This window comes from Coenobita brevimanus, chromosome 60 (genome assembly GCF_032717465.1).
Source record: "Coenobita brevimanus isolate Jiangsu-jjx chromosome 60, ASM3271746v2, whole genome shotgun sequence".
NCBI lineage: Eukaryota > Metazoa > Arthropoda > Malacostraca > Decapoda > Coenobitidae > Coenobita > Coenobita brevimanus.
Window position 1 is genome coordinate 1,657,062 of NC_137013.1, and position 26,034 is coordinate 1,683,095.

The following is a 26,034-nucleotide window of genomic DNA, read 5'->3' on the forward strand; positions in this document are numbered from 1 at the left end:
TTTTTTTTCTTTTTTCTTTTTTTTAATAGTATATGATGCTCCAGGCTCAGTGCACGACTCTGAGGTTGTCATTATCGTACCCTGGGAACCTACCTGTAAACAAAGCGTCCGATTTCATATCATATTATACATGAATCATATTATACACGAATATATTATACACGAATATTATTATACACGAACATATTATGCACGAATCACACGTGTATCATACTTGAAATCAGACGTACTGTTGATGGGAAGGTTGCCAGGGAATGATAATAACATCTTCAGATGTGCGCCATGACTATAGTCATGACAAGTGCTCGTGGGCCCTTCGGGACCCTCGCACTTGCCCCTGCAGAGGGCTCTCGCGTTGCTATAATATATTTTAGTTACAGCTGTGGGCAGAAAATTCTGTGGAGATCCTATCCCGGGCGCCGGGAGCGGCGTTTTTTGGTCAAAATGTGATCGCTCATTAAAATATAGTAAAAGTTTTTCAATCGTGATGGGACCAGGTTTTTTCACATCAGCGCATTTTTTGCGATTTTTGTGCCAATTTTGGTGTGATTTGAATGTGTAGTTTCGGCTGCCCAAAATACACACACACACACACACACACACACACACACACACACACACACACGGCTAGTGCTATAGTACTGTATATTAGAAAAAATGCTGTGGATATAGAACTGTTTCACTGCCTATTAAACCACTTAGCTACGGGACACAAGCTGCATGTAGGAGGAAAATCTGGGAAGTGAGAGCGAGCAAAGCCTAATTTATACAGAGATTTCATGGGCCATTTTGATTGATGTTTGGATGATTATGTCACCTCAATCGAATATCACACCAGCACGACGCAGGTACACGGTTAATATTGATTTAAATGTAGATTCTGTTATATTGTTTATGTGTAACTTCTGAAACGTGTGTTCATTTAGATGGTAAAGGTTTGAAATTGTAAGAGAGAGAGAGAGAGAGAGAGAAAGAAAGAGAGAGAGAGAGAGACTGATAACGTACGGTAACACAGACTCCTGAAGGTCCGGGGCGTTTCGTAAGCTGAAAAAAATTTGTAATGCCTCAGATTTGATGAAAACAAACGCAAAAACGCACCTCCGGCCTGCAGGTGTTAATTCACTGTTTTTAATGCATGTTCCCAGCCTTTCAGCTTTACCTTTTCCCTTTATTAATCAAGTCCTCTTTTTTTTTTCGTGTAAACTAACCTATTCTAATGTTACCTAACCTACCCAAAGTCCAGCCAACCCATCCCAATCTAACCACACGTAACCTACCCCAACCTAACCAAACCAAACCTAAACAAACCTGGGCTAACCAAGCGAAATAAAACCAACCCAAACCTAACCTAACTAACCCGTCTAACATAACCCTTTCTTAAATTTAACCTAACCCTACCCAAACTGACCCAATTTGACCCAGCCTGACTAGCCGATCTAACCTATCCTAACCTTACCCAGCCCGATATGACCTTGCCCACTCTTTCCTTTCCCTCCCCCAGTGCCCGACCCCTACCCTTGCCCTTTCCTTCTCCAGTAGCCAGTTCCTTCCCCGCCTTGCCCTGCCCTGCCCTATGCCCGCCCCCTGCCCAGCTCCCGTCCTTCCCTGCCTTTGTCCTGCTCTGTCCTTTGGCCCTTACTCACTCCGTGCCCTCCCTTTCTCATCCCTTCCCTTCCCTTTTCTTTCTTTCCCAGCCCCTGCTCTCCCCTGCCCTTCCTTTCCTTTTTCCCATACCCAGCCCCTGCCCTGCCCTACCTTGCTCATCTCATGCTCTGCCCTTAGCCCCACCGTCCTTGCCCGTCCCACGCCACCCTTCCCTTCTCCCATGCCCAACCCTGCCCTTGCCTGACCTAACCTGTCCAGCCCTGCCCAGACTCCATGGATAGACATTACCCTCTCAGATCATCGGTGCAATGATCTTCGCCGTGGCCCTGTGGACGCGGTTCGACGAGTACATGGTAGACTACGTGACGGGGCTGGGTATGTACCACTACTGGAGCGGCATCTACGTCCTCATGGTCTCCTCCTCCATCGCCATGGTCAACAGCTTCCTCGCCTGCTGCGGTACCTACATGAGGAGCAGAAAGCTTTTGCTCGCTGTACGTTTTTATCTCCAACCTGTCTATCTCTCTGTCTGGCTTTATAAATAATGTGTTTGTTTTCTTTCTTTTTTTGTGTCGGTGAAGTGCGCAGGGGCGACCATCTTCGCCTTGGGACTGTGGATCCGCTTCAACAAGGACATGGACGAGTACATAAACAGCCTGGGCATGTACTTCTATTGGAATGGCGCCACTGTGATCATGGTGGGCGCCACAGTTGTCATGGTCAACTCCTTCTTGGCCTGCTGTGGCGCCTTCTTCAAAAGTCGAAAATTGATCCTTACCGTGAGTAAGCAACACATACACGGACTGGTGCCAGTGTCTGAAAGACCAGCTGAGTACAGACTGGAAACTCGAACGAACACAGAAATGTGACCAGTGCGCATCGTTTGTTCATGTGACGTCCTTAGTCTGACACATGTTTCTTCTAGAAATCTATCTTTAGAAACTCTCCTCTCCACTTTATGCACACGGAATATTTATTTATTCTTCGACTTTCTGTCCCTTTCCACACTTTCTTCCATATCCTGTCAAATGAAAGTTTAGCTAACACTTAGTAGAGCCATACACTACCAGCACCAGAACATCAACTCTTTGTCCTCAAGCAACACGACTTTTACACTCGTATGCTTACAATTTTAATGAAAAAAAAAAAAAGAAGAAGAAGAAGAAGGCAAGGCCACAGTTTCTGATGGGCATTTATGGGACACTTGGTTATGAGATCTGATCAGGCCACACTGGCATGACAGTGTGCAGTCAACATCGATGCAGAAAGATCAGACACGTTCTAAATTCGTCCCGTGCTTCAGAAATTATTGCCAATATTTTGAGATTTGCCGTCCACTTTTTAGTTTGTTTTAAGCATACGGCCTATAGTCTGCATTTACTTGGAGTCACTGGCTCATAATTGCTGATTTTTTTTAGTAATTCACTGCATCAACACACTTTCTTCACATTCTTTCAGTAAATAATTTCCAAGGGAGCTATTTCACTTCATACTAAGAAGAACGAAAGGATCAGTGGGTGTGCCAGTTTTCTGTTATTTTGAACTCATCAGTAAACACATTAACAACAGAATAACGTGTCACAGTTATGAAACAATTGTAAGTGAAAAAAAAAAAAATGTAACCCAACCAAACCAGTCCGATATTTTCTTTGCACTATGTAACAATTGCGTGTGGATTTTTTACTGTTATCAAGACTTCACCACTGCAAGTAAGGAGTTAGTTTTTTCATATTTGACCAGAGCTTGGTACAGTACTAGTCTACCTGTTACTACTAAACGCTTTCTACTGTGATAAACTAATGCACTGCTCTAGTTTTATATTGTAGAAATATGTACATGAAAGCAGACGATCTCTTGACGAACAAGGACAAATTTGAAAAAAAAAAACGAGAAAGAGAGAACAAAGATTTTTATAACTTTCACTACGAGCGGGAATGGATGATTTGAAAAAGTATTGTGTATTCGTTCGTCTGGGTAAGTGGTTGCTTGGTGGTAAGTTTTCCAAGTGAAAATGACCTCCACAAAGTGTCTGCTGATGGGTGGTGGTGAGTAGTGCTGTGTTTTTGCGAAATTTGAGGATGTTTCGTCTTAATTTGTGCACGAGCTTTGAGGTGATTTAGCTAAAACGGTATAATTAGTGTGTACGGGTATTGCCCTGTTGCAAGTCACACACGAATAGAATGAAATTCAACATACTGGTAATACTCAAGCACAAGGATGGGACAAGAAATCCAAAATTGAAAAGCAGGTGGAAGTCAAATTAACGTCAAAATACCTGTAGAACGATCTTGAATTTTATTAAAATTCTTAATTTATATCATGGCTTCACCTTGACTTTCTGTGCCCGAGCAAGAGGGTTTTTATGCCGAAAGTCAAGATGAACTCAAGTTACTCAGACGATACAGACTGTATTTTTCGTAGTGACTTATCTTTGCTTAAGTTCGGGGCGCAGCTAGAATTTAGCAAACCTCAACTCGGGTAAGATTTATAACCTTTTTCTCTCTGTTTTCAAGACACCATTTCCATGTCCTGACCCCTTTCTGCGACAGGCAAAATACAAAACTGGAAAGCATTTGTCACGCGCTGACGATGGATCATCGCTATCGATGGATAGCGCTGCGCCCGACATGGATCCATCGTTAGTACACAAATCGATCGATTTCTGCCCAGACGAGGGATGCATTTTTCTTGCGCCCTCGGTGTATCTCTAAGGTTTGTCACAATTTACGAATTAGTTTAATGTATGCTGTTTCACACTGTATCACCAACAAATGTTTAGTTGTTTGTCCATTAATAAGATATATTTTTCACCTTATAACTGAATATCAGTGGTGTCATATCAGTGTTATGTCGTGGCATGTTGAGTCATGGTAGTACTGTTGTCATGTTAGCCTACATTATGTCAGGGGTGTTAAGCGTCATGTCACTTTTAATTGGCATCAGGTCATGAAGGTTATGTCATATTGTCAATCGGTGTTGCTCCACTGATTTTATAGAGGAAAAATACATTTTGTTACATTGTTCTGTGATGTAAAAACATACGATGAATCTTCTGTAAACCGTCATTTTTAACATAACAGATTACTGTGAGAATACTTTCACCCTCCAAGCTGGCTTTTGTCACGAACTGTCAACCAAATCCTTTAAGAAACATTCAGTTTTATAGCCTTACAAACATTATGTATTTTGACCTTATCCAGTCAAGCACATCTTACCATATATTTCGTAAGTACACTTACGTGTACTTTTAATGTATTTACGCATTGTACCCATACGTGGATTGCCCATAGACTGATATTTCTGTATTCATTTTTGTAACTGTGTAATAACTTGCCTTTGGTACTTATGATATTCACCAGTAGTATTGTCTAAGGGCATCTTTTTCCTTCTTATCTCTGTTCAGCTCCCTTCACGTCTTCTCCCTCTTCGTGTCAGTAGAAAGAGAGTAGGTTTACTGTTTATTTCGTTATTTAGTGCCATGTGCTGGTAGTGGGAAAGATATAGACTGTAAACTGAAATAGTTAATGTGAGATTTTATATGCAAGCTTTAATGTTGATGTGTGGGATGTGCTTTTATTAAACTTAATTTGCACTCTTCAGTCATGGGAACAATTATGAACTCATCTGCCACTTACAATATTTTTGTTCCTGTCCTGTGTTCGTGTATTTCAGGTGAAAAATTGCTTTGAATTCATTGTTCTTGTGTAAATTGTTTTCAGCCATTTAATCTATATATTCTCTTTCAAAACTGACCGTACACGAGTAAATTCCATGATTCTCATGACCTTTATCTGCAATATATTAAGCAAGTAAAAAACAACTTTCCTTTCAATAAAACACACAAGTCCCTGTTTGCTCCTACCATTAATGTTATACAAAATATGCAAAAGGAAACATCACAGAAGGCATAAAAAGGATACGCTACCAGGAAAGGAGAGAGAGACACCACAAAGCCAGCCAGGAGACAGGGAGTGTGTGCTTGGCAATCCCCAGGCCCTGTATTCCCCCTTACTATTATTTAAGGCAACCCACACCCCACTGACCAGGCTAATGTATGGCACGGCCTGCACTGTAGGTGCAGGAAATCTTTAAACGAACAAACGATTAAAGGAGAAAGTTCTTGAAATATTTACCACACTCCACCAGATTTTTCTCATGGCGGTGTTTGCTGCTACTGATGTGAGTGATTGTAACAACTTTTTTGCACAGAATCCAGAGTTATATTAGTGTTTCATACTGGAAAACATGTCAGTTTCAGTTTTTGAAGAATGCCTATTATTGGCTGTCACCACCAGGAAGCACATCCCACTGCTGCCACCGTTTGTTATACTCTGGAAGAGCCAAAAGTTTTCTGGGAAAGTTTTTACTGTGGCGGTGTAGATTTGATTCTGCAAGCCTTCTACCCATGTGGACTCAAACTGAACTCCCATATATAAAAGGTGTCTTCACAACCCACTTAATAAAACAGAGGTTCTTAACTTGAAAGAGGGGGAAGGGGGCATGATCTGAGCCTGCGTGTGCATACATGTGTGTGTGTGTGTGTGTGTGTGTGTGTGTGTGTGTGTGTGTGTGTGTGTGTGTGTTCTTACCTAATTGTATCTTTACAGGAATGAGTCAAGCTGGTACTGTCCCGTGTCTTAAACCATATTTATCGTACATATCCTTTAATTTGTGAATTGTTTTGGCACACACTATTTCATTCGGTAGTGCATTCCATTGATCAATTGCTCTGTTTGGGAAACTGAATTTCCTTACGTCTTTATCACCTCTCTTCTTATGCAGTTTTTTGCGGTGTCTTGCTGATGCTTCTCCATATGTTAAGTAATCATTTATGTCTATTTTCTCCTTCCCTGATATGCACTTATATAGCATTATCATGTCACCTCTTTTCCTTCTCTCCTGTAGTGTTGGTAGATTCAGTTTATTTAGTCTTTCTTCGTAGCTTAGGTCCCTTAAGCTTGGTATCCATCTTGTAGCAGCCCTTTGAACTTTTCAATCTTGTCTATGTGCTTTTTGAGATGAGGACTCCAGACTACTGATGCATATTCCAGGGTTTGTCTAATGAATGATGTTATTATCCTTCTTAGCATGTCTTCATTTATGTATGTGAATGCTATTCTCATATTTGCAAGCAGTGTATACATGTTCCGTACCTTCTCGCTGATGTGGTCAGCCGGAGATAGTCTGTTATTGATAATCACACGTAGGTCTTTCTCTCTTTCTGATGTGTATAGGGTTTTATTTCCTAACTTATAATCCCAATCAGGTCTTTTTCCACTTTTACCAAACTTGATTACATGACACTTGTCCACATTGAATTCCATTTGCCATGTACTACTCCATTCATGAAGTTTATTTAATTCCTCTTGTAGCTCTTTACAAGAGTCTGCGTTAGTAATTCTCCTTTGTATTTTTGCATCATCTGCAAACATATTCAGATAGCTCTCATTTCCAGTGTTACTGTTTATATCATTTATATACACTAAAAACATAATTGGTGTGTGTGTGTGTGTGTGTGTGTGTGTGTGTGTGTGTGTGTGTGTGTGTGTGTGTGTGTGTGCGCGCGCGCGCGCGCGCATGAAGAATAACTCAGTTTTAAACCAATTTCAGGCAAACTTTGTGGATGGCTTGAAGTTCAGACAAAAGGATGACCTATTTTGTTTTTTAGAACAGTGGTTCAAAAGTCAAGGTCACAGGGTCCAGTTTAGGCCAACTAGGTGGAACGGATGAAGGGTAGCGAAGAATAAAGGGATTAGAGTTTGAAAACAATCAGACAAGGGCCAAGGTTACAAGACAGGGGCCATTTTCAACCTTTGCGTGGCTGTGTATGAACAAGTTTAATCAGAGTTTTTAATTGGTTTAAGCCTACTGTAATTTGGTGGAAGCATTGAAGGTCAGCCAAGAGGATGACATATTGTTACTGAGAGCAATTGGTCAAAGGACAAGGTCACAGAGCTAGGTAAAATTTTGGCCAAGCAAGGGCAGCATAAGCATTTCATATCCAATTTCGACCAAACTGTGGAAAGGTTGAGGATGAGTCAAGATCGAAGGGATTAGAGTTTGAAAACAACCAGTCAAGAGGCCAAGGTCAAATTTCGGTCTGTGAGTATGTGTGAACAAAGTAGCCAAAAGTGTTGACCTTATTTTGACCAAACTTGTTGCAATGATTGAGGGTCAGCCAAGGTCTTGGCTTATTGTTTCAATGAACATTAAGTCAATGGTCATATGGCAAGATCAACTTAAACATATCCGATATAAACCAGACTTGGTGGAAGGGCTCAGGGTAAGGCAAGGATAAAGAGATCCAATTTTGAGAATCAAAGGCCAAGGTCATGAGGCTATGTCAAAAGTCAAATTACATTACAAGGTCAGCCTGAATAGGTCAAACCCGTCTGAACCAAACGTGATGGAAAACTTAAGGGACAGGCAGAAGGAAGTTGTTCGGCTTTTAAAACACTATGTTGAAGGCCAAATTCACAGGGCAATGTCAAGTGTTCGGCCTTTAGTTGTAGTATGCTAGTGTTACACCTCGTGAGTGCCTCTTCCTCTTTACTTTATTTTCTATATATTCTTGGAATCGAAATGTATGAAGAGGTGTCTCCCTTCTAGGTTTTTATGCAGCAATTACTGTACAAAGACTGTGGATAGTACTACCCTCTAAAACGAACGCTTACGCAAATCGAATTTTTCAAAGTAGCCAGACGACTGCCTTGTTCGGTAGAATCAATTGCTGCAGCGAGAGGAATGCAGGGATTATCGCGATTGCCAAAACTAGTTGATTGGCGTGAACATCTCGTTAGTCATACAAACATTCTCTAAAATTTAGTGTGGGCATCACAGCTCTGAACCTCACAGTTCATCGCACGGCCAAGCATTGTTTGATGGTCGAGTTAAAACTAGGCCGAGAAGTTCAGAACCCTCCAGGTACCATCCCACAGGGTTCACTGGATATTAAGATGGTAATTCTTGACTGATACGATGCCTGTGTATTAATGAAGTGGTGCACGTTAATGCACACATCAAAATAGTAGTGATGGCTAACAATTGAGCCCAGTAATCCAACACATTTCTGTGCTCAGCTCAGAAGTGAACCTGACTGAGCAAGCTTAAACGTTAGTTAATGAAGCAAAACTCATGTCTGTTGAATACACAAGGGACGTTAAGGCAGACAACCATTATGGGTTCAAGATTTGAGGGAGGAGAGGCTCCGCAACCCCCACCTCCTTTCCATTCCATGATCATATAATTGACTCATGGCGTGTAGACAGACTGCCGACTCAATTGCCAATAGTACTGGGTACGACGGACTTCGAAATTTCCAGCATAAACAGACCAAAGGAATACATATTGTCTTTCTTATGTTGCCTTCATGTATGTATATCTTCCCTCTGAACTAACAGGATATACCGTAGATATTTAGCACTATAAGTCTATCAGAATGAAAGTCTGTGGATGTACAGTAGCTCCCAGAAGTATCTTTAAAGTGTGGTGCGAAGAATGGCAGAATGAACAGAATGAAACATTATTCCCGGGCACGTGTCGTCTCGGTACGGTTGGTACGCATGGTTAGGTATCGTGGGTGGTACTGCTAATAAACACATCAACGCCACTGTGTGACTGCAAACATCCATCGACTTGTAAATGGTAACAGTTCAGCGATATTTATACCTCTGTGTTAAAGAATATAACCCATTACACACATTATACTGTGATAAATGTATCTTGGGAAACATAGTAACTGCGACGGGCAGAGTTGCCATGTTCGAAAACTGACTGCGATGGACTGAGTTGTCATGTTCGAATATAAGTGAAGGAATGAATTCTCCGAGCTAGGCCTATATTAGACCATATAGCCCTGATAGGGTGATGAGAGCGCTAACTTTCAGCTGAGTAGCTACTCAGGTGGGGCACGAACTCACTACCTCACGGTCTTGAGCTACGCACGCCACCATTGAGTCACCCAGCCTCCCATGAATATAAGTGAAACTCAGATTATTAAACAGCATGAGAAAAATACCCATCACAATTCTTTCGTTGTCACAACTACAAATAGATTAACAATGCAGAGGTTAATAACAGCCAATAGGGTCTGCATGTCGGACAATTTTAACCACACATCATTATTTTTACATACTACCCGAATGTGGCAATATCTCGGTGTCGGAAGGTATTGAGGTGTAGTGTTTCGTTAGGTGAATGGCACAGCTTCATAGTAGGTGTCGCGTCGATTGAACAGAGGTCTGGATCCAGGAGGTGGATACAGTGGTTATTAAATGAATAAAAGGAGCCCCCCAAAGTGTGTTTAACCTTAACTTGTATTTATTTTACATATAATGTCCAATATAAGAATGAATCTCGCATGTCACCTCCACAATACGGCTGGTGTATCAGTGACAAATGGGTTTACGCTGCTCTGGGGATTAGTTTCAGATAAGTTAATTTACTGTCTTTACATTTCGTTTACCTCTACTTGTCTTTCTAATATTTTTGTGCCGTTCACATTACACTGGGTGTCATATGTCTCCCTGTCATAATCACAGATATTATATAAACACTTTCTCAAAATATATCAGTTGTGGGAAAGCTTGTACTGTATACTATTTATCTAGAGTGCTGATAACCTTGTGCTGGCACTCGTGAAAGCATTACAGATGAACCACAGAAAGAGGAACCGTGCCTATGTTAAAACGAACTAGTTGTCACCATAATAACATCAAATATATCTACATATGACAAAGTGATTAGTATTACATCAGTTAGAAAACGGTTTATACAAACCCAGGGCATATGCAGGTGTATGGCAACCACTCCCCAGCATGCAGGTCTACCAATTTTGTTGCCGCTTCACGCAACACGTGTCAGATACATCGTCCATTGTGTCAGAATGTATAGTACTTATTTTTAAAGATACTTTTGGGAGCTACTGTACAGTATATGTGTTGCCAGAATTTGTGTTCATACGTTCCTGTTTGTATGTCTACTTATTTACTGTGTGTGACAGCATACAACAGTGTTAATTTGACGGAAGAATTATTAGCTTGATGGACTGCTTATACAAAATATATTGATCTGACTGCAATGTAAATCATATGTAATAATTTAAACCCTTCACTTCGATGTGGCATATTTCAGTTTATTCTCGCTTCCTCCAGGTTATTTCAAATCAGTAGCCTACAGACCTAGTATTGAAGAGTTAATGAAGGCTAATCCAGCCCCTCCAGTTAAAACAGTCTCCCAAGCTGTATAAAACTGCCTGAATATAGCAAAAATAAAATTCAAAATATGTGATCACAATGAAGTGAAAAAAAAAAAAATTACATATGGTTAATCCTTTGACTGGCATCAATGAAGCTGTGATGTTATTCAGGATTAAATAGGACTGGTCAAGTGCCATTGGAGGCTTCGTAACACCTTTTCCTTAGCGACTTATTTTGCGTAACAGCCTACACCCTAACAATCTCGCGTATGCTATTTATTTCTTTAAATGTCGAAGTAGTTTCCTTTAATAATAATATATAAGAGAATTTGGGGGTGTAATATGCAGAATAATTAGCTGAAGGGAGGTGGTACAAGATCTCCAAAGCCACTTAGTATACTATTATTTGTACGACAATAATCATGTCTTGATTTCTCTATGCTGTAAACTTTTTAAATGTAAGAATTATGTCCATGTACAACAATGTTTATTCTGGGCGTAGAATAGTTTAGGACCGACAGGAATCCGTTTCGGTATTCTGAATATAGTCGAGCCCAAACTATTGTATCTTGTGACAGTAAACAGCTTTGATATGTGGTTAAATCTTCCATGCGACAATATAATTTCAATGTAAGGGGTTTCTAATAATAATATCATGTAGCTCTGACCAGAATAGAATGTCGGTAACGCCATGATACCAGTGAAAGAGTCCATTCTTATCTATTGTACTGTATTAGGAACATCTGTGTGATATTAAATTGTCATTGATTCTTCTATACTGTACTGTATGTTTTTTACATACTATTCCAGTCCAGTCACTACTTATCCAGTGTCTTACTCTTCATGACATCGAATAGGTGTATTTTCGTTCATGTTCATGGTAATGCATTCTTTGCTCAATAGCACGTCATATTTTCTCTGGCTAAGGAGATTTTGCAGCACCTCTTCTCCAGCAATGTATTTAACCTGTAACACTTCTGTATCCTCTTCTGTGGTTCTGATGCATATATATATATATATATATATATATATATATATATATATATATATATATATATATATATATATAATATATATATATATATATGTACACACACACACACGAAAACGACTCCTCTAAGATATTGTACACTGGATTCTGAAAGTTCATGTGCTAATTGATGCAAAATTTCCTTCGACACAAAATCACTGTTACACAGAACGAGCTGAGCCATGCATGTGCAATCGGCATGATAATACACCTGTTAACTCTTAAACACTTCGGAGACCACCATTAGAACTCCTATTTTCCCGTAAAATTATTGAATTCCTAATCTTAACACGCCACTACAGCTTGTCCATGCAGATTCTTTGTTGATTATAATGCTTTCGTTTGAAATTAATCATAATTATTTTATTGCTGAGCGCATTGAAATTTTGGGGTTTCTCGTTACGTCATGGAGTATTTGGTAATTATGGGGTACTGAAAATTAAGGTTTGTGTCAAATTATATTCTTGTATTTTAATGTTACACTGCTTAATATAATGTATGGCTATTGAGCAAAGACGTACAATGGAGTATTTTAAAGCTGTCCGCTCTGTTTCATAATGTAAAGCAAAATTTCGATTTTTAAAAATTCACTCACCAGTGCCTACAAAAATTGTTTTCCAGGTGCTCGATGGTTTCACAGTGAGAACTGTTGCTGTTTTACAGCTTTTTCCAAACATTTCTGAACGTGTAAACTAATGCATATATTATTAAGTTTCATCATTATGTTATACTAAAAACAAAATAGGCATAAACATACATATATTACTGAGAATATTTCAAAATTTCATCCGTTGTCAGCATCAGAGACTGATAAAGTAATGAGGCCACTGTAAGCACTGGACAGTCTGGTCTCAAAGTTTGCCTGTTATTCCACTGCGTCTGTTTTACATGTAGGGCATGTATGTCACTTTCAGAGGAACATATCCTCCCTTAGCATACGAATATTGCTTAGGAGAGGAAAACTGAGTAGTGGATTTTATTACTCCCAATTTGTAGGCTACATAAATAACCTTTCCCCCGTTGTATTTGAAGGTTAGGGAAGAGAGTAAACTAACCGTATAACCCCACCCTCACACCTCTCACAGTATAAGGTGTTCTCCGTGATCTCGTTCCTGCTCTTGCTGGGCGGGTCTGCCTACGTACTGGCCAACGGGCTGGAGGACTCTAAGCTGTTCCCGTGGGTGCAAGTGCGCATGAGGGAGCTTATTAACCAGTACCAGTGGGACGTGGCTTCAAGGCGTATCGTAGACATTGTACAGGAATATGTAAGTCTGGTTCTATTATCGTTTCAACCCCTAACGGAATTCATTATTTTTCTGTTCTCTAATGGAAAGTTCTCCTAACGACAATAATTTTGAGTACCAGTTACTTCAGTTAATACAGCACAGCCTCATATAGGTTAGGTTGGATTGGTTTGGTTAGGGTAGGTTAAAAAAAAAAAAAAAAAGTTAGAGACTTAAACGATAATTTTACCGTCTCATATCGTACGAGACTTCAGAGTGCTTCTTCCTTTATTGTTTATATTCCATTTTGCACCTTATTTTCTTTTGTTAGTTACTAGCAATATAAGCCCGACTCCGGCACTGGATTTATACTTTGGGTCGACAATATATGCTTGGAAATATTGAATCTTCGTGCAGCAGGCAAAATAGTTAATGCAAAATGTGTGTGTGTGTGTGTGTGTGTGTGTGTGTGTGTGTGTGTGTGTTTTCTTACCTAGTTGTATCATTACAGGAATGAGTCAGACTCGTACTGTCCCGTGTGTTGAACCACTGTTATCATACATGTTTTTAAATTTGTGAATAGTTTTGGCACACTTTCATTCGGTAGTGTGTGTGTGTGTGTGTGTGTGTGTGTGTGTGTGTGTGTGTGTGTGTGTGTGTGTTTCCAAGAGGGGTCGGAGTGATAAGCATATGAAGCTGAGGACATGTTTATCAGGCGTGTTCCAATCAGCAGTGCATAAGAGCTGTTGAAAGAGCAGCAAAAACTACCCTGTAAGTCTACTAATATAAACAGACCCATATAGTGCCTACCCACCTACCTGCTACCCATCTACCAGTCTACTTATCCATTCACCAACGCACCCACCCAGTGCTGTGTTTGGCAGAAAAGTGCTACGGTTCAGCTGGGTTGGCGTTCAGAGAGGGTGGGGAGGTACTGTGCGTGGGGGTCAGCTACTCTGTGTATATAGGGGATAATGGCCATCGTCCATTCTGTAGGCAAACATAGAACCATTATCGATCCTGCGAAACTGGATTGTAGCGTATCATTGTCGGCCACTCGCCCTATACCGTTGTGCGAGATTCAGCCTTTCCGTGTGTCTGTGCCTTAACTCCTCCCAGGCTAGAAGATGGATTTGACTGAAACTTCCCAGGTGAGTTCGTTCGGTTACTCCTAAGGTATTTCACTGTATGCAGTTTTCCAGTCATGATTTTTGGGAGGGTCAGCCTCCCCTCACCATATTAAAAATTATCAGAAATAGTGAAAGGATGGCAGATATGATTTTGATATCTTAGTATGTGTTGTACAATGGACTCATCCGTAATGTGATATTGAGGAACGTGACCCTTAGTGATTCATGGGGGGTCAGCCCCTCTCTCAAAAATAAAAAAGTTCAGAAACAGGAGAAAGACAGCACATGATTTAATGAAATTCCCAGCTGAGTTCATCTGGTTACTTAAAATTCTGTTCAGTATATAAAATTTTTCACCTTTATTTTCAAGTGGGTCAGCCCCCCTCCAAAACTTAAAAAGGGATACAAAATTGTGGAAGAGAGGACAGATATTGCTTTGATATCTTAGTGAATATTGTAGAACGAGGCTTCCATCAGCTGACTACAACAACAACAACAGCAACTACTACTACTACTACAACTACAGCAACAAAAACAACTACTGCTACTACTACTACCACCACCCACTGAGTGCATACTGAGATATCACTCCTTCACATACGCCACCATTGCGATGTTGCCTTTACATCGGTACACTAACATCTTTTATTATAACTCAGTAATATTATTTTGTAGTTCTTTCAGGTCGGCAGGAATATTGTAGGATTAGGTATACAGTGACCATGTTTTCTCTGAATGCACAGGAAGAACTGCACATGTACTTTATTAGTAGGAGTAGTAATATTAATAGTAGTAGTAGTAGTAATAATAGTAGTAGTAGTAATAATAATAATAATAGTAGTAGTGGTAGCAGTAGTAGTAGTAGTAATAGTAGTGGTAGTAATAGTAGTAGTAGTAGTAATAGTACTAGTTGTAGTAGTAGTAATAGTAGCAGTAGTAGTAATAGCAGTAATAATAGTAGTAGTAGTAGTAATAGTATTATTAGTAGTAATAATAATAACAATAGTAGTAGTAGTAATAATAATAACAGTAGTAGTAGAGGTAATGATAGTCTGTCTATCTATCTATAGCCCGACGCCCTAATCCCGCAAAGGATGGCCACAGACAAAACGCCTCCAAGTCGCTGTCCCCACCATTTGACTACCCTCCCCTTAACTCACTCCCCCCTCCCTTATATACCTCTCAACTCCATCCCTCCACCTCATCCTCGGTCTACCCCTCCCTCTCCCTCCCTCCACCTCACCTACATACACCCTCTTAGTCAGTCTCTCATTCTCCATTCTCTCCACATGTCCAAACCAGCTCAGTGTATTTCTCCTAATCTTCTCAAGCACATCCACATCCACCCCACAACGTTCCTTCATTTCTTCATTCGTCAACCTGTCCCTCCATGTCACTCCATATGCTCCTCTCAAGTAGCTCGTTTCCACTGCTCTCACTCTTGACTTGTTCCCCTCTTTCAAGGTCCACGCCTCGCTTCCATACGTCAGGGTAGGGATCACAGTACTATCATGCAGTGACTTCTTAACTTCCATACTCACCTCCCTATTTCTCATCACTGCTTTCAGTGAACCAACAACCTTCCTTCCCTGCTGTACCCTTTCACGCACTTCATCCCCCAAAGTTCCATCCTTACTCATCACACTACCCAAGTACTTGAATGCACTCACATTCTCCATATCCTCACCATCCAACCTCACTGTACATTCTGTGACTTCATTCCTCTCAAACACCATGACTTTACTCTTGTTTACATTAAATTTCAGATTCCTCTTCCTATACACTGTCCCAAATTCATTCACCAAACTTTGCAACTCCCATTCATCTTCAATCAGCAATACTGTATCATCAGCAAACAGCAACACCGAAATCTTCCAAATCTCACCATCATTCATTAGGACCACCCCCACATCCCTACCTTGCACATCTTTTACAACCCCATCCATGTATATATTAAACAGCCATGGAGACATCACACAACCCTGTTTTAGTCCCACATTGAGATCAAAGAACTCACTCAGCTCACCATCCACTCGCACCATAGCCCTAGCTCCTTCATACATACTCTTCACAGCACTCAACAATTTCCCCTCCACTATAATTATATTCTTAATACCTTCCACATACCTTGCCTATCTATTGTCATAAGCTTTCTCCAAGTCCATGTAGGCAGCATACACTTTCTTTCCCTTCTCTAGATACTTCTCCACTAAACATCTTAGAACAAATATCTGATCTACACACCCTTTTCCCTTCCTAAATCCCCTTTGTTCTTCTCCAACTAGCTCCTTTGTCATATGCCTAACCCTATCAATGAGTATTCTACCATATATTTTTCCAGTCACACAAAGAAGGCAAATACCTCTATGGTTACCACATACTTCCCTCTCCGCATTTCCTTTGTATAAAGGAACAATTATACCTGATTTCCAGTCCTCTGGAACCCTTCCCTCTTCCCAAGCCAATCTACACAACTTCCATATCCACTCCACAACAATCTCACCCCCATACCTCAGCATTTCACCACACACTCCGTCAATTCCTGGGGCCTTTCCCATCTTGATCTTCTTCATTGCTTCCACTACTTCCTCCCTACTGATCTCTTCCTCCCTCCACTCATCTCTTCTTCTCCCAGCCATTCCCCAACCACTTATTCCCAGACCACTTACATAATGATAGTAGTAGTAATAATAATAGTAGTAGTAGTAATAATAATAATAGTAGTAATAGTAATAGTAGTATAAGTAATAGTAGTAGTAGTAGTAGTAGTAACAGTAGTAGTAGTAGTAGTAATAGTAGTAGTAGTAGTAATAATAGTAGCAGTAGTAGTAATAACAGTAATAGTAGTAGTAATATTAACAGTAGTAGTAGTAGTAGTAATAATAATAATAGTAGTAGTAGTAGTAGTAGCAATAGTAGTAGTATTAGAAGTAGCATTTTCTTTTCTCTCCTCTTCCTGCTCCTCCTCCTCAGTATAATGTGTTGTGTTGCAGGTTGGGTGCTGTGGCGGGTTCTCTTCTTCTGATTACACCAACATCCACATGCCCATACCTGACACATGCCGCAACCAGGTGAGTTATTAGGTACGGGAACTATACAGGTAGCAGCACACACACACACACACACACACACACACACACACACACACACACACACACACACACACACACGCACACACTTTTTATGCAATGAAGAAGGAACCAAAGGCCAGGAGCCCGGAAACAGTTCCTTCCATGAAAAAACAAAAACAATACAAAAGAGAGCCAAATTCAAGATCCGTTCATTTCGAGATGCCTGGACACACTTTGAAAGACTGGAGATCATAGTAAGTAGGAAATACAGACAGAGGGAGACAGTTCCAGAGTTGCCCCTGTTCACCCACCGGCACCTTCGGGGACCAGGCTAGACATTCATTTCTGCGTGTCGAATTCAATGGGAAGATTGTGGTTTAGAAAAAATTGACTGCCTGCCTCAGTGGGTTTCGTACAGTGGATAGGCAGTAATTTCAAGCCTTCTCCCTCTCCCCGGCAGGTCACCGGTAACCAGTACGGGGATTCCTGTGCCGAGATCTTTTCCCAGTACATCGAGGTGCGCACTGGCTGGATCACGGGTCTCTCACTCTCACTCTGCTTCTGTCAGGTCAGTCTCATCTACCACCTTTACGAGATAGGTTTCATTGTAGTCACCCGTAGGCAGAAGGAAGAGGAAAGAATGAAGGAAGGAAAGACAGAAGAGGGAGTGTAAAGTCACCCGTAGGCAGAAGGAAGAGGAAAGAATGAAGGAATGAAAGACAGAAGAGGGAGTGTAAAGTCACCCTTAGACAGAAGGAAGAGGAAAGAATGAAGAAAGGAAAGACAGAAGAGGGAGTGTAAAGTCACCCGTAGGCAGAAGGAAGAGGAAAGAATGAAGGAATGAAAGACAGAAGAGGAAATGTAAAGTCACCCGTAGGCAGAAGGAAGAGGAAAGAATGAAGGCAAGAAAGACAGAAGAGGAAGGGAGAGAGGAAAGGGCAGACACCCAAAGCAGCACTACATTGAGTGAGTGGATGGTGAGCGCCCCCACCTACCACTCATTATTATTAACATCTCTAGCATTCAGTTCTGGCTAAGTCCAAGCTGTTTTATTTAGCACTGCCTGGATAACTCAATTCTCACTTTCACTGCTCCTCTCAGGTCATTCTCTATCATTCTCGCTACAGCCTACACCACTTCATCTGACAACAACCAAACTTTACACGGGAGATTGCCTGCCTCATATGACAATGCGACAAACTTAAACACAACTCCCCCCCCCACACACACACACACAAAACACCATCAGAAGGCTCCAAGAACTAAGCAGTGAGATCAAAAACAAAATTAATACAGTGAGAACGGAAAAGTGGAGCGTCTCTGCAACAGTACTTAACCATGCCAAGGACCCTTCGTGGTTCAGAAGAATACATTATCACTAAATCACAAACCTGCTAAAGCAAGACCTGAACCGCCATCACCTCAAGAACCCAACACATTCTTTTGTACAGTGAACAAGCAAATAAATTCATGAACCACTACATAAACTTAGTCACCGAACACCAACATGCACTAAGTCTGACAAACAACCCTCACAACATAGGCAGTCTTTTTCCACTCAGTCACAGTGGGACCTCCTTCACTCCAGAACAGACACGTAACATTATCAAGGAAACAACGAATTCTACAAGCACAGGACTACATGGCATCAGCAGCCTTCTCCTGAAACCTTTAGGACAACAAGGCATCCAGGCCCTTACAAACATCAGCAGCTACTCATTAACACATTGTAGCACGCCCAGCATTTGGTCTGACTTGAAGTTGGTCTAACTAGAACTGAAAGGAAATTGCTTTCTCCCAGTAATATTTCTGTGTGTGGGTATAATACATTCAAATATGGAGCAGACGGTGACAGAATCGGTAGAGAAGTCGCTGGCAATCCTAATGGACGTGGGTTCAAATACCGGTTGGAGCAGGGAACGGCTTAAGGATTTGAATTTCGTTAAAGCAGACTTTACCAATCTATCATAAGACCCGCCGACATACCACAAAGTGCCCCCGCTGATATTAATACACCGGTCCTGTATGAGACAGGCCTGGCATGTGTTCAGTGTGGACGGTGGGTGTTAGCGCCGGAATGGTGACAAGTAGAGAATGGATAGTTCGTAGGATTGCTGGGCGTCAGGAAACAAACTTTGAACCCTATGCCATTGTCGGATGCATAAAAAAAATATCAGCAGTTGTATATGGCTAATATACTTGCACTATACTTTCCTAAAGCTATGAGTAACTTGGCAGAGGCAAAATTAAACTTATTTTTAAAGGATCTGAATTTTTCCTAATAGCACTGCAACTCTGTAGGCAACAATTGGGGACAAAATTTCGCCCAGTGTTTCGCCTCGTCTACTTCTTGCCTTCCTTTGCTGGCACATACCCCTAAGCAGAGAGAACTGTATGGTATGTGTCTTTGCTCAAAGGTGATGTCCTCTGGTATGAAGCGTAAGGGAGGAAAGTGACGGACACGATGCACTGAAACAATGAGCAGTATGTGAACATTTGTCACCATACTTTTTTTTTTTTTTTTTTTGAACATGTATGATCTAGATTTTCACAATTTCTGACTTTTCTCAATTCCAGTTCTTCTCCATGATGTTTGCCCTGTGTATGTGGCAGGCACTGAGGGAGATAAAAGGAACCAAGTGAAAGCAGCGGCATTCCAAGATGTACATTTTAAGAAAAATTCACCCATACTCACTTAAGAAATAGTGTAGGCTTTCACACGTTAACAGTCTTCGTTATAAGTCGCCATTTTTATGTCCTTTCCATTTAAATCTACATTATATATAATATATAAAAATATTCCCTTTTAAATTTCATCGGTACTTATAAAGCTGATTTGCCAGTTTACCCCAGTTTACATAACCATTGTATAGAGGAAAAGAAAAAATGTAAACACAAGCCTGCTATAAACGAAGGCTTAATTTACTGTAGGCTACTTGACACCAATGAGCTCTATAATATGGAGTGGCTATCTCATGGCTAATACAGCGTAACTGATGTAGCCGCCGCCAGGGCGGCCCTGGTGTAGCGGCAGGCCGGCAGCCATGTTACACCTCGGCTGATGCCTACGGTTTTTGAACTGAGGTGTTCGTTGGGTTTTAGAAAGCAGCCGATGATTCCGTAATATATAGTGCCCTGGTCAACTGTGCAGCTTCTGGATGCAAAAATGGATACAGGAATTCATCAGAGATGGCATTACATTTCACGAGTAAGAAATATATCTTGTTGCTAACTCTATAAGATTATTGCTCCCTGGGGTGGGGCGGGAAGATTCTTCCCCAGTATGTATCCCTGCATGAATGAGGCCACTAAAATGGGTCCATTTATCTCCAGTCTTTCCCTTCTTGTCCTCTTCTCTGCTGTCCATACTCTCTTGTAGATATTTCCATGTTACTTCCTGCCTTTATCAATATGGACGTGGGGTTCATGACACGGATAGTGCCATAAAGGGCAAGTTCTGCACTGCAGCAACCTATGCCGTTGCTTTATACTCACTGGCTAAATGTACCCGATATAATTCGTTGAACTAGGCAGAACAAAATTCATAATCCATATATGTTTTTTTAATTTAAGCAAAAAGTGTCTCTTTATTAATAAACACTGCTTAGTGGAAATAAAGTATTTGAATTTGAGTGTCGGTGTTTCAATATGGCCTCCAAAGTCACACGCCCTCGGCGGAGAGTGCCATATTATAGAGCTCAGTGCTTGACACGCCAGCAGTGTATTCAGTGTTAACATCTTGAATCCAGATTTTTTTTTTTTTTTAATTCTTACTGCAACCAGATTACTTTATTAAACCTAAGTAGGCTTCTCATATTCTAAGCGGTTTGTTAAGGCTGTATCAGACACCCTCAGAGAAGTCCCAAGCAGTTGATATTTGACCTTTCTTGCTGATTGTTCTCAAAACCGATTTCTTTGTACCTGTTTTAACCCAACTCTCGCTAAATATTCAATTTACATCGGATAAAAACTGTGTAGTTGACCTTGGCACGTGATAAAAAAAAAAAAATGGATTATCCTCATCTCATCCACCAAGTTTGATAGAAATAGATTAAAAATTGTTTTAGTTATTTCGTTCACACACACACACACACACACACACACACACACACACACACGGGTAGAACTTTGCCTTTGTACCTTGATCTTTGTTTTCAAAATTGAATCTCCTCTTGCCTTACCTTTAACACTTCTGCAGTTTGGTTCAATGCATATCAGTACTGTTTGAGTTGACCTGACCTTGTAACTTTAGCCTTTGACCTTTGCTAGTGACCATGACCTTTGGTTGTGCTCCAAATCGAATCCTTTTATTCTTGCCTTATCCTCAACCCTTCGACAAAGCTTGGTTGGCCGTGTCCTGTCCCTTTGATGTTTGACTTAGTGTTGTAAAAAAAAAAAATCATTCATTTCTTAGCTGACCCTCAACCATTCCACTAAGTTTGGTCTAAACTGGATGAAAACTGTTTAATTTGGCTGTGTCCTATGCCCTTGACGTTCCATTTAGTGTTCAAAAAAAAAAAAAATCAGACTCAGTTCTTAGTTGACCCTCAACCATTCCACTAAGTTTGATTAAAATCAGATAAAAACTGTTATTTTTGCCGTGTCCTGTGCCCTTGACGTTTGACTTAGTGTTAAAAAAAAATGAGATTCAGTTCTTAGCTGACCCTCAACCATTCCACTAAGTTTGGTTAAAATCGGATAAAAACTTATTTTAAGACACAACACGGGACTTTGAATTTCCTCAGTGACCTTAACCTTAGACTCATTGCTCTCATAACTAAACCACTTCTCTCCTGCCTTACCCTCAACCCTTCCCCCAAGTTTGTTCAAAATTGGATAAAAACTGTTCGTTGATTTTGCTAGGTCATCGTTTAACCTAGAGCCGTGACTTTGACCTTTGACCTATTGTTCTGACTGATAACAGGTTTTCTCGCGGGCTGTCCCTCAACACTTCCACAAAGTTTGGTATGAACAAGATAAAATCTGTTTGAGTTTTTTGTTCACACACACACACACACACACACACACACACACACACACACACACACACACACACACACACACACACACACACACACAGCACTTGCAACTCGCTGAAAGGGTTAACATCAAGGAGTCCTCCCTGTATTTAACCCCTCAAGACCAGTAACACATTTTTAAACAGTATTCCTGTTAGCTCAAAACAGTTATATTTTAGGGTATATTTTTTGAACTAGTGGAGTTAGATATACCCTTAATAAGCCACTACACTACTACAGGTCCTTCCCAAGCTGCGTAAAATCGTCTGGAGGTAGCAAGATTAAACTAGAAATGTGTGTCATCTTGGTAAAGGGATTAGTTTCTTGGGATGGACCACAAAATTGTCAACTGATTAAATAAAAACCTTTGTTATACGGCTCACGTTTCTCTACTGAATGTTACTGAAGGCCTACTGTATATCGGTGACATCTCCAAGTTTTCTGTCAGTCTACTGTTTATCCATGCGTATCAATTCATTTCATATCAGTTGCGAGAAGTGGCTTTTGAATCCCGGTTATGAAATCTTGGAAGCCCTACAAAGTTTGAGAATATTACGTAAGTATTGGATTCAGAACTGAAGAGAAATTATTGTCCACAACTGTAAACTGCCATAAGCTTAAAATCAGCCATAGAATTGATCACTGACATGACTTCAAGGTTCCTTTTTTTTTTTTTTTTTAAATAATAATTGGCTATCAGCCCAGCAGAGGTGTAATAATGTTTCGTTGTTAGTCAGTAATCGCTAAGTCTAGTATGCATTTTATATTCTGGCTAATGCCAGACAGTTTTTCTCTTATTACGCTTGATGTTTTCCATCACTAAATTATAGGGAAAACTGCACGTAGCTGTTTGTCATCTTTATGAAAAGAAGTAACACACTAAAGCTGTAGACGAATTCTTAGAAACTCCAGTAAAAGAGAGGGTTAGGTTTCGGCAAGGTAGATTATTTCAGATACTGAAAACTAATATTCAAGGCTGCTGATTATATTAATTGGCGTTTCCGCTGCCCGAGTATACAAACGACTTCTAATTCCCTCCCTAACCCCCAAAAGGAGTATGGTGGATTTCAGTCCACCAGGTTCTTATTAAGAATAGCTTGGGACAACAACAGCAGGAACAACTGCAATAGCAGCAATAACAGTAGCGTAAAATGGGATGTGTTAAGTGAAAACCTCTTAAATGAGGAATTACTGTCCCTGTAATTGTCTTGTTATGATCAATACTGTAATTTCACTTTCTTTGATCGAATTATTGTATGCTATAGTATCTTCTTGATTTAGTTAACCTATTAGACCTTACCTCACCCCATCTTTGGGTGTGAAAGAAAAGGCCATGATGATGATGATGATGATTATGATTATGATTAGATGCTAGTTGTATTAGTTTAGTTAGTCTTGATGTAAGTTAGTACAATATAAACCTTAAATTTGTCAACATAAGCGTAAAATGTAAGTATCTGAGTGTCAATGACTTAGATAAAAGTGGAGAAAGTAACGTGAAAATTGTTCAGCATAATATGCTAAGTTTTTGTTATAAACTGCCTTTTTTGACGTTCTTTTTGCTATGAAATCCACAATAAATTACAGAAAGAATACCAGTCAGTGTTTCAGTGCTACCTATAAGGCTGCTTTGCCCATTCACCAACCAACCTACAAAGTCCACCCATTTACACAACCCATCCACCCACCATGCCACCCACTCACTTATCTACTCCATCCACCCACCCAATATGCTCCCCCAACCACCCTGATCACGTGCCTCGCCCACCCATCCATTCCACCCACTCCCCTACACTGCCCATCCCCCCTTTTGCCCTGCAGACCCAAGCCCACCCAACCACCACACGAACCAACTCATCCTTCCACCCACCCATCCATCCACACCTCACCATTCTTGCCCACCCACTAACTGCCCTACCCAGCACACCCACCCATCCACTGCACACATCCCACCCACCCACTCTGCCCAGCCCGTCAACCCACGCTGTCCACCCACTCCACTCACCTATTCACCCCACCCCCCATTTGTCCACCCTGTCCACCCACCATGCCACCCATCCACCAACCCACCCACCCACCCATTCACCCTACCAACCCACCCACCCACCCATTCACCCTACCAACCCACCCACCCTGTGTACAAACTCGTATTCACTAACCCTACCCATCCCAGAAGCCCATGCTGCCTACCTCAACCCATCCTGCCCATCCACACTGCCTACCCATCCATCCACCCACTCACTCCACTCACCTACCTACTTAATCACCCCACCGCCCCATTCACTAACCTATCCACCCCCACCATCCCTTGACCCCACCCTAGCTACCTACCCAACCTGCCCACTAACCTACACACCCAAAACAAACTACCCATCCATAATGGCCCCACCCATCCACCCACCCACGCACTCACCCTTTCCATCCAATCACCCTGCTCACCCATCCACCCTGCACACTTACTCATCATCGCCACCCATCAGCCCACCCATCCTGTTCACTGCCTAACCCACCTCATCCAGCCACCCATTCACCCACCCTACCCTCCCAAATGGCCATGCACTGTGTCACCTACCTATCTACCCATCCCACACACCACGCAACCCACTCACTGTTTCCACATAGTCACACAACCAACCTGTCAGCCCACCCATCCACCCATCCTGCCCCTTCACTCACCATCCCACCTTGCCCTACCCACCCCAACCATCTAACTTCACCCACTAACACACTCCTAAGGCCACCCACTCACCCATCCAGCCCTCCTCACCCACCCCACCTACACATCCACCCACCCATCCAGCCCTCCCCACCCACCCATCCTCAGACTTAGCTCATGCATCAATCATCTCACCCAGACCTCACACTGACCCTCCCACCATACCCACCCCAACCTACCCACCAACTCACTTTGGCTAACCTCCCATACCACCCACCCATTAAGTACTCCTCCCCCCACCCAACCACCCATCTTGTCCAGCCCACCCACCCACACACCAACTCAGCCCATACACCCACTCACCCACCTTACCCATCCACCCAATAATCCCGTTCTGCCCTCCCACCCATACACCAGTTCTGACCACACACACACACACCCATCCCCTACCCACCCTACCACCCACCAACCCTGCCAACCTACTCACCCACCACCCACCCTGCCCACCGACTCACCCACCACCCACCCTGCCCACTGACTCACCCACCACCCATTGTACGCCCCACCCTGCCACCCATCTACCCTGCCCACCTACTCACCTAACACCCACGCTACCCCCACCCATCCCCTACCCATCCAGCCACCCTGCCCACCTACTTCCCCACCACCCACCCTGCCACCCGTCAATCATTCCTCATAGCTCACCCACCAACCCTCACACAAACCCCATACAAACCCATCCACCCACCTTCCCACTCATCTGCCTACCCACCCACCCTAATCAACCCTCATCCACTCACCTGGACCACCCTTCCCACCCACTGAGCCCATCCACCCACTTGCCATCCACACAACCACCAACCCACACACCCTGACACCCACCCACTCTGCCCATGTACTTACCCACCACTCACTCACCCTGCCCTTGTACTCACCGATCACCCACCCAATCACCAACCTGCCCTGCCACCCCCACACCATTCCACCCACCCACCATGCTACCCGTACACCCTACCATCTGCCCACCCTACATCCTGCCCACCCTGCCCATCTACTCACCCACCATCCACCCTGCCACCCACCAACCCTGCCACCCATCTCCCAC

General features: G+C 42.0%; 1 protein-coding gene across 1 annotated transcript; it reads left to right on the forward strand.

Annotated features, from left to right (window-relative positions):
* Window positions 1-282: 282 nt before the first annotated feature.
* Window positions 283-19,898, forward strand: LOC145403090 (tetraspanin-2A-like). Its single transcript, XM_080274922.1, has 7 exons — window positions 283-354; window positions 1,902-2,099; window positions 2,187-2,384; window positions 12,917-13,096; window positions 17,178-17,255; window positions 17,716-17,823; window positions 19,833-19,898. The coding sequence occupies exons 1-7, from the start codon at window positions 283-285 to the stop codon at window positions 19,896-19,898; spliced, it is 900 nt and encodes a 299-aa protein (XP_080131048.1).
* Window positions 19,899-26,034: the final 6,136 nt, after the last annotated feature.

What these genes read in the sequence shown, in the direction of transcription:
- LOC145403090 (XM_080274922.1), top strand. Translation starts at nt 283, where the DNA reads ATGACTATAGTCATGACAAGTGCTCGTGGGCCCTTCGGGACCCTCGCA. An exon ending in CTGACACATGCCGCAACCAG is followed by an intron (nt 17,256 to 17,715) that starts GTGAGTTATTAG and finishes TCTCCCCGGCAG; the next exon opens with GTCACCGGTAACCAGTACGG. An exon ending in TCTCACTCTGCTTCTGTCAG is followed by an intron (nt 17,824 to 19,832) that starts GTCAGTCTCATC and finishes TCTCAATTCCAG; the next exon opens with TTCTTCTCCATGATGTTTGC.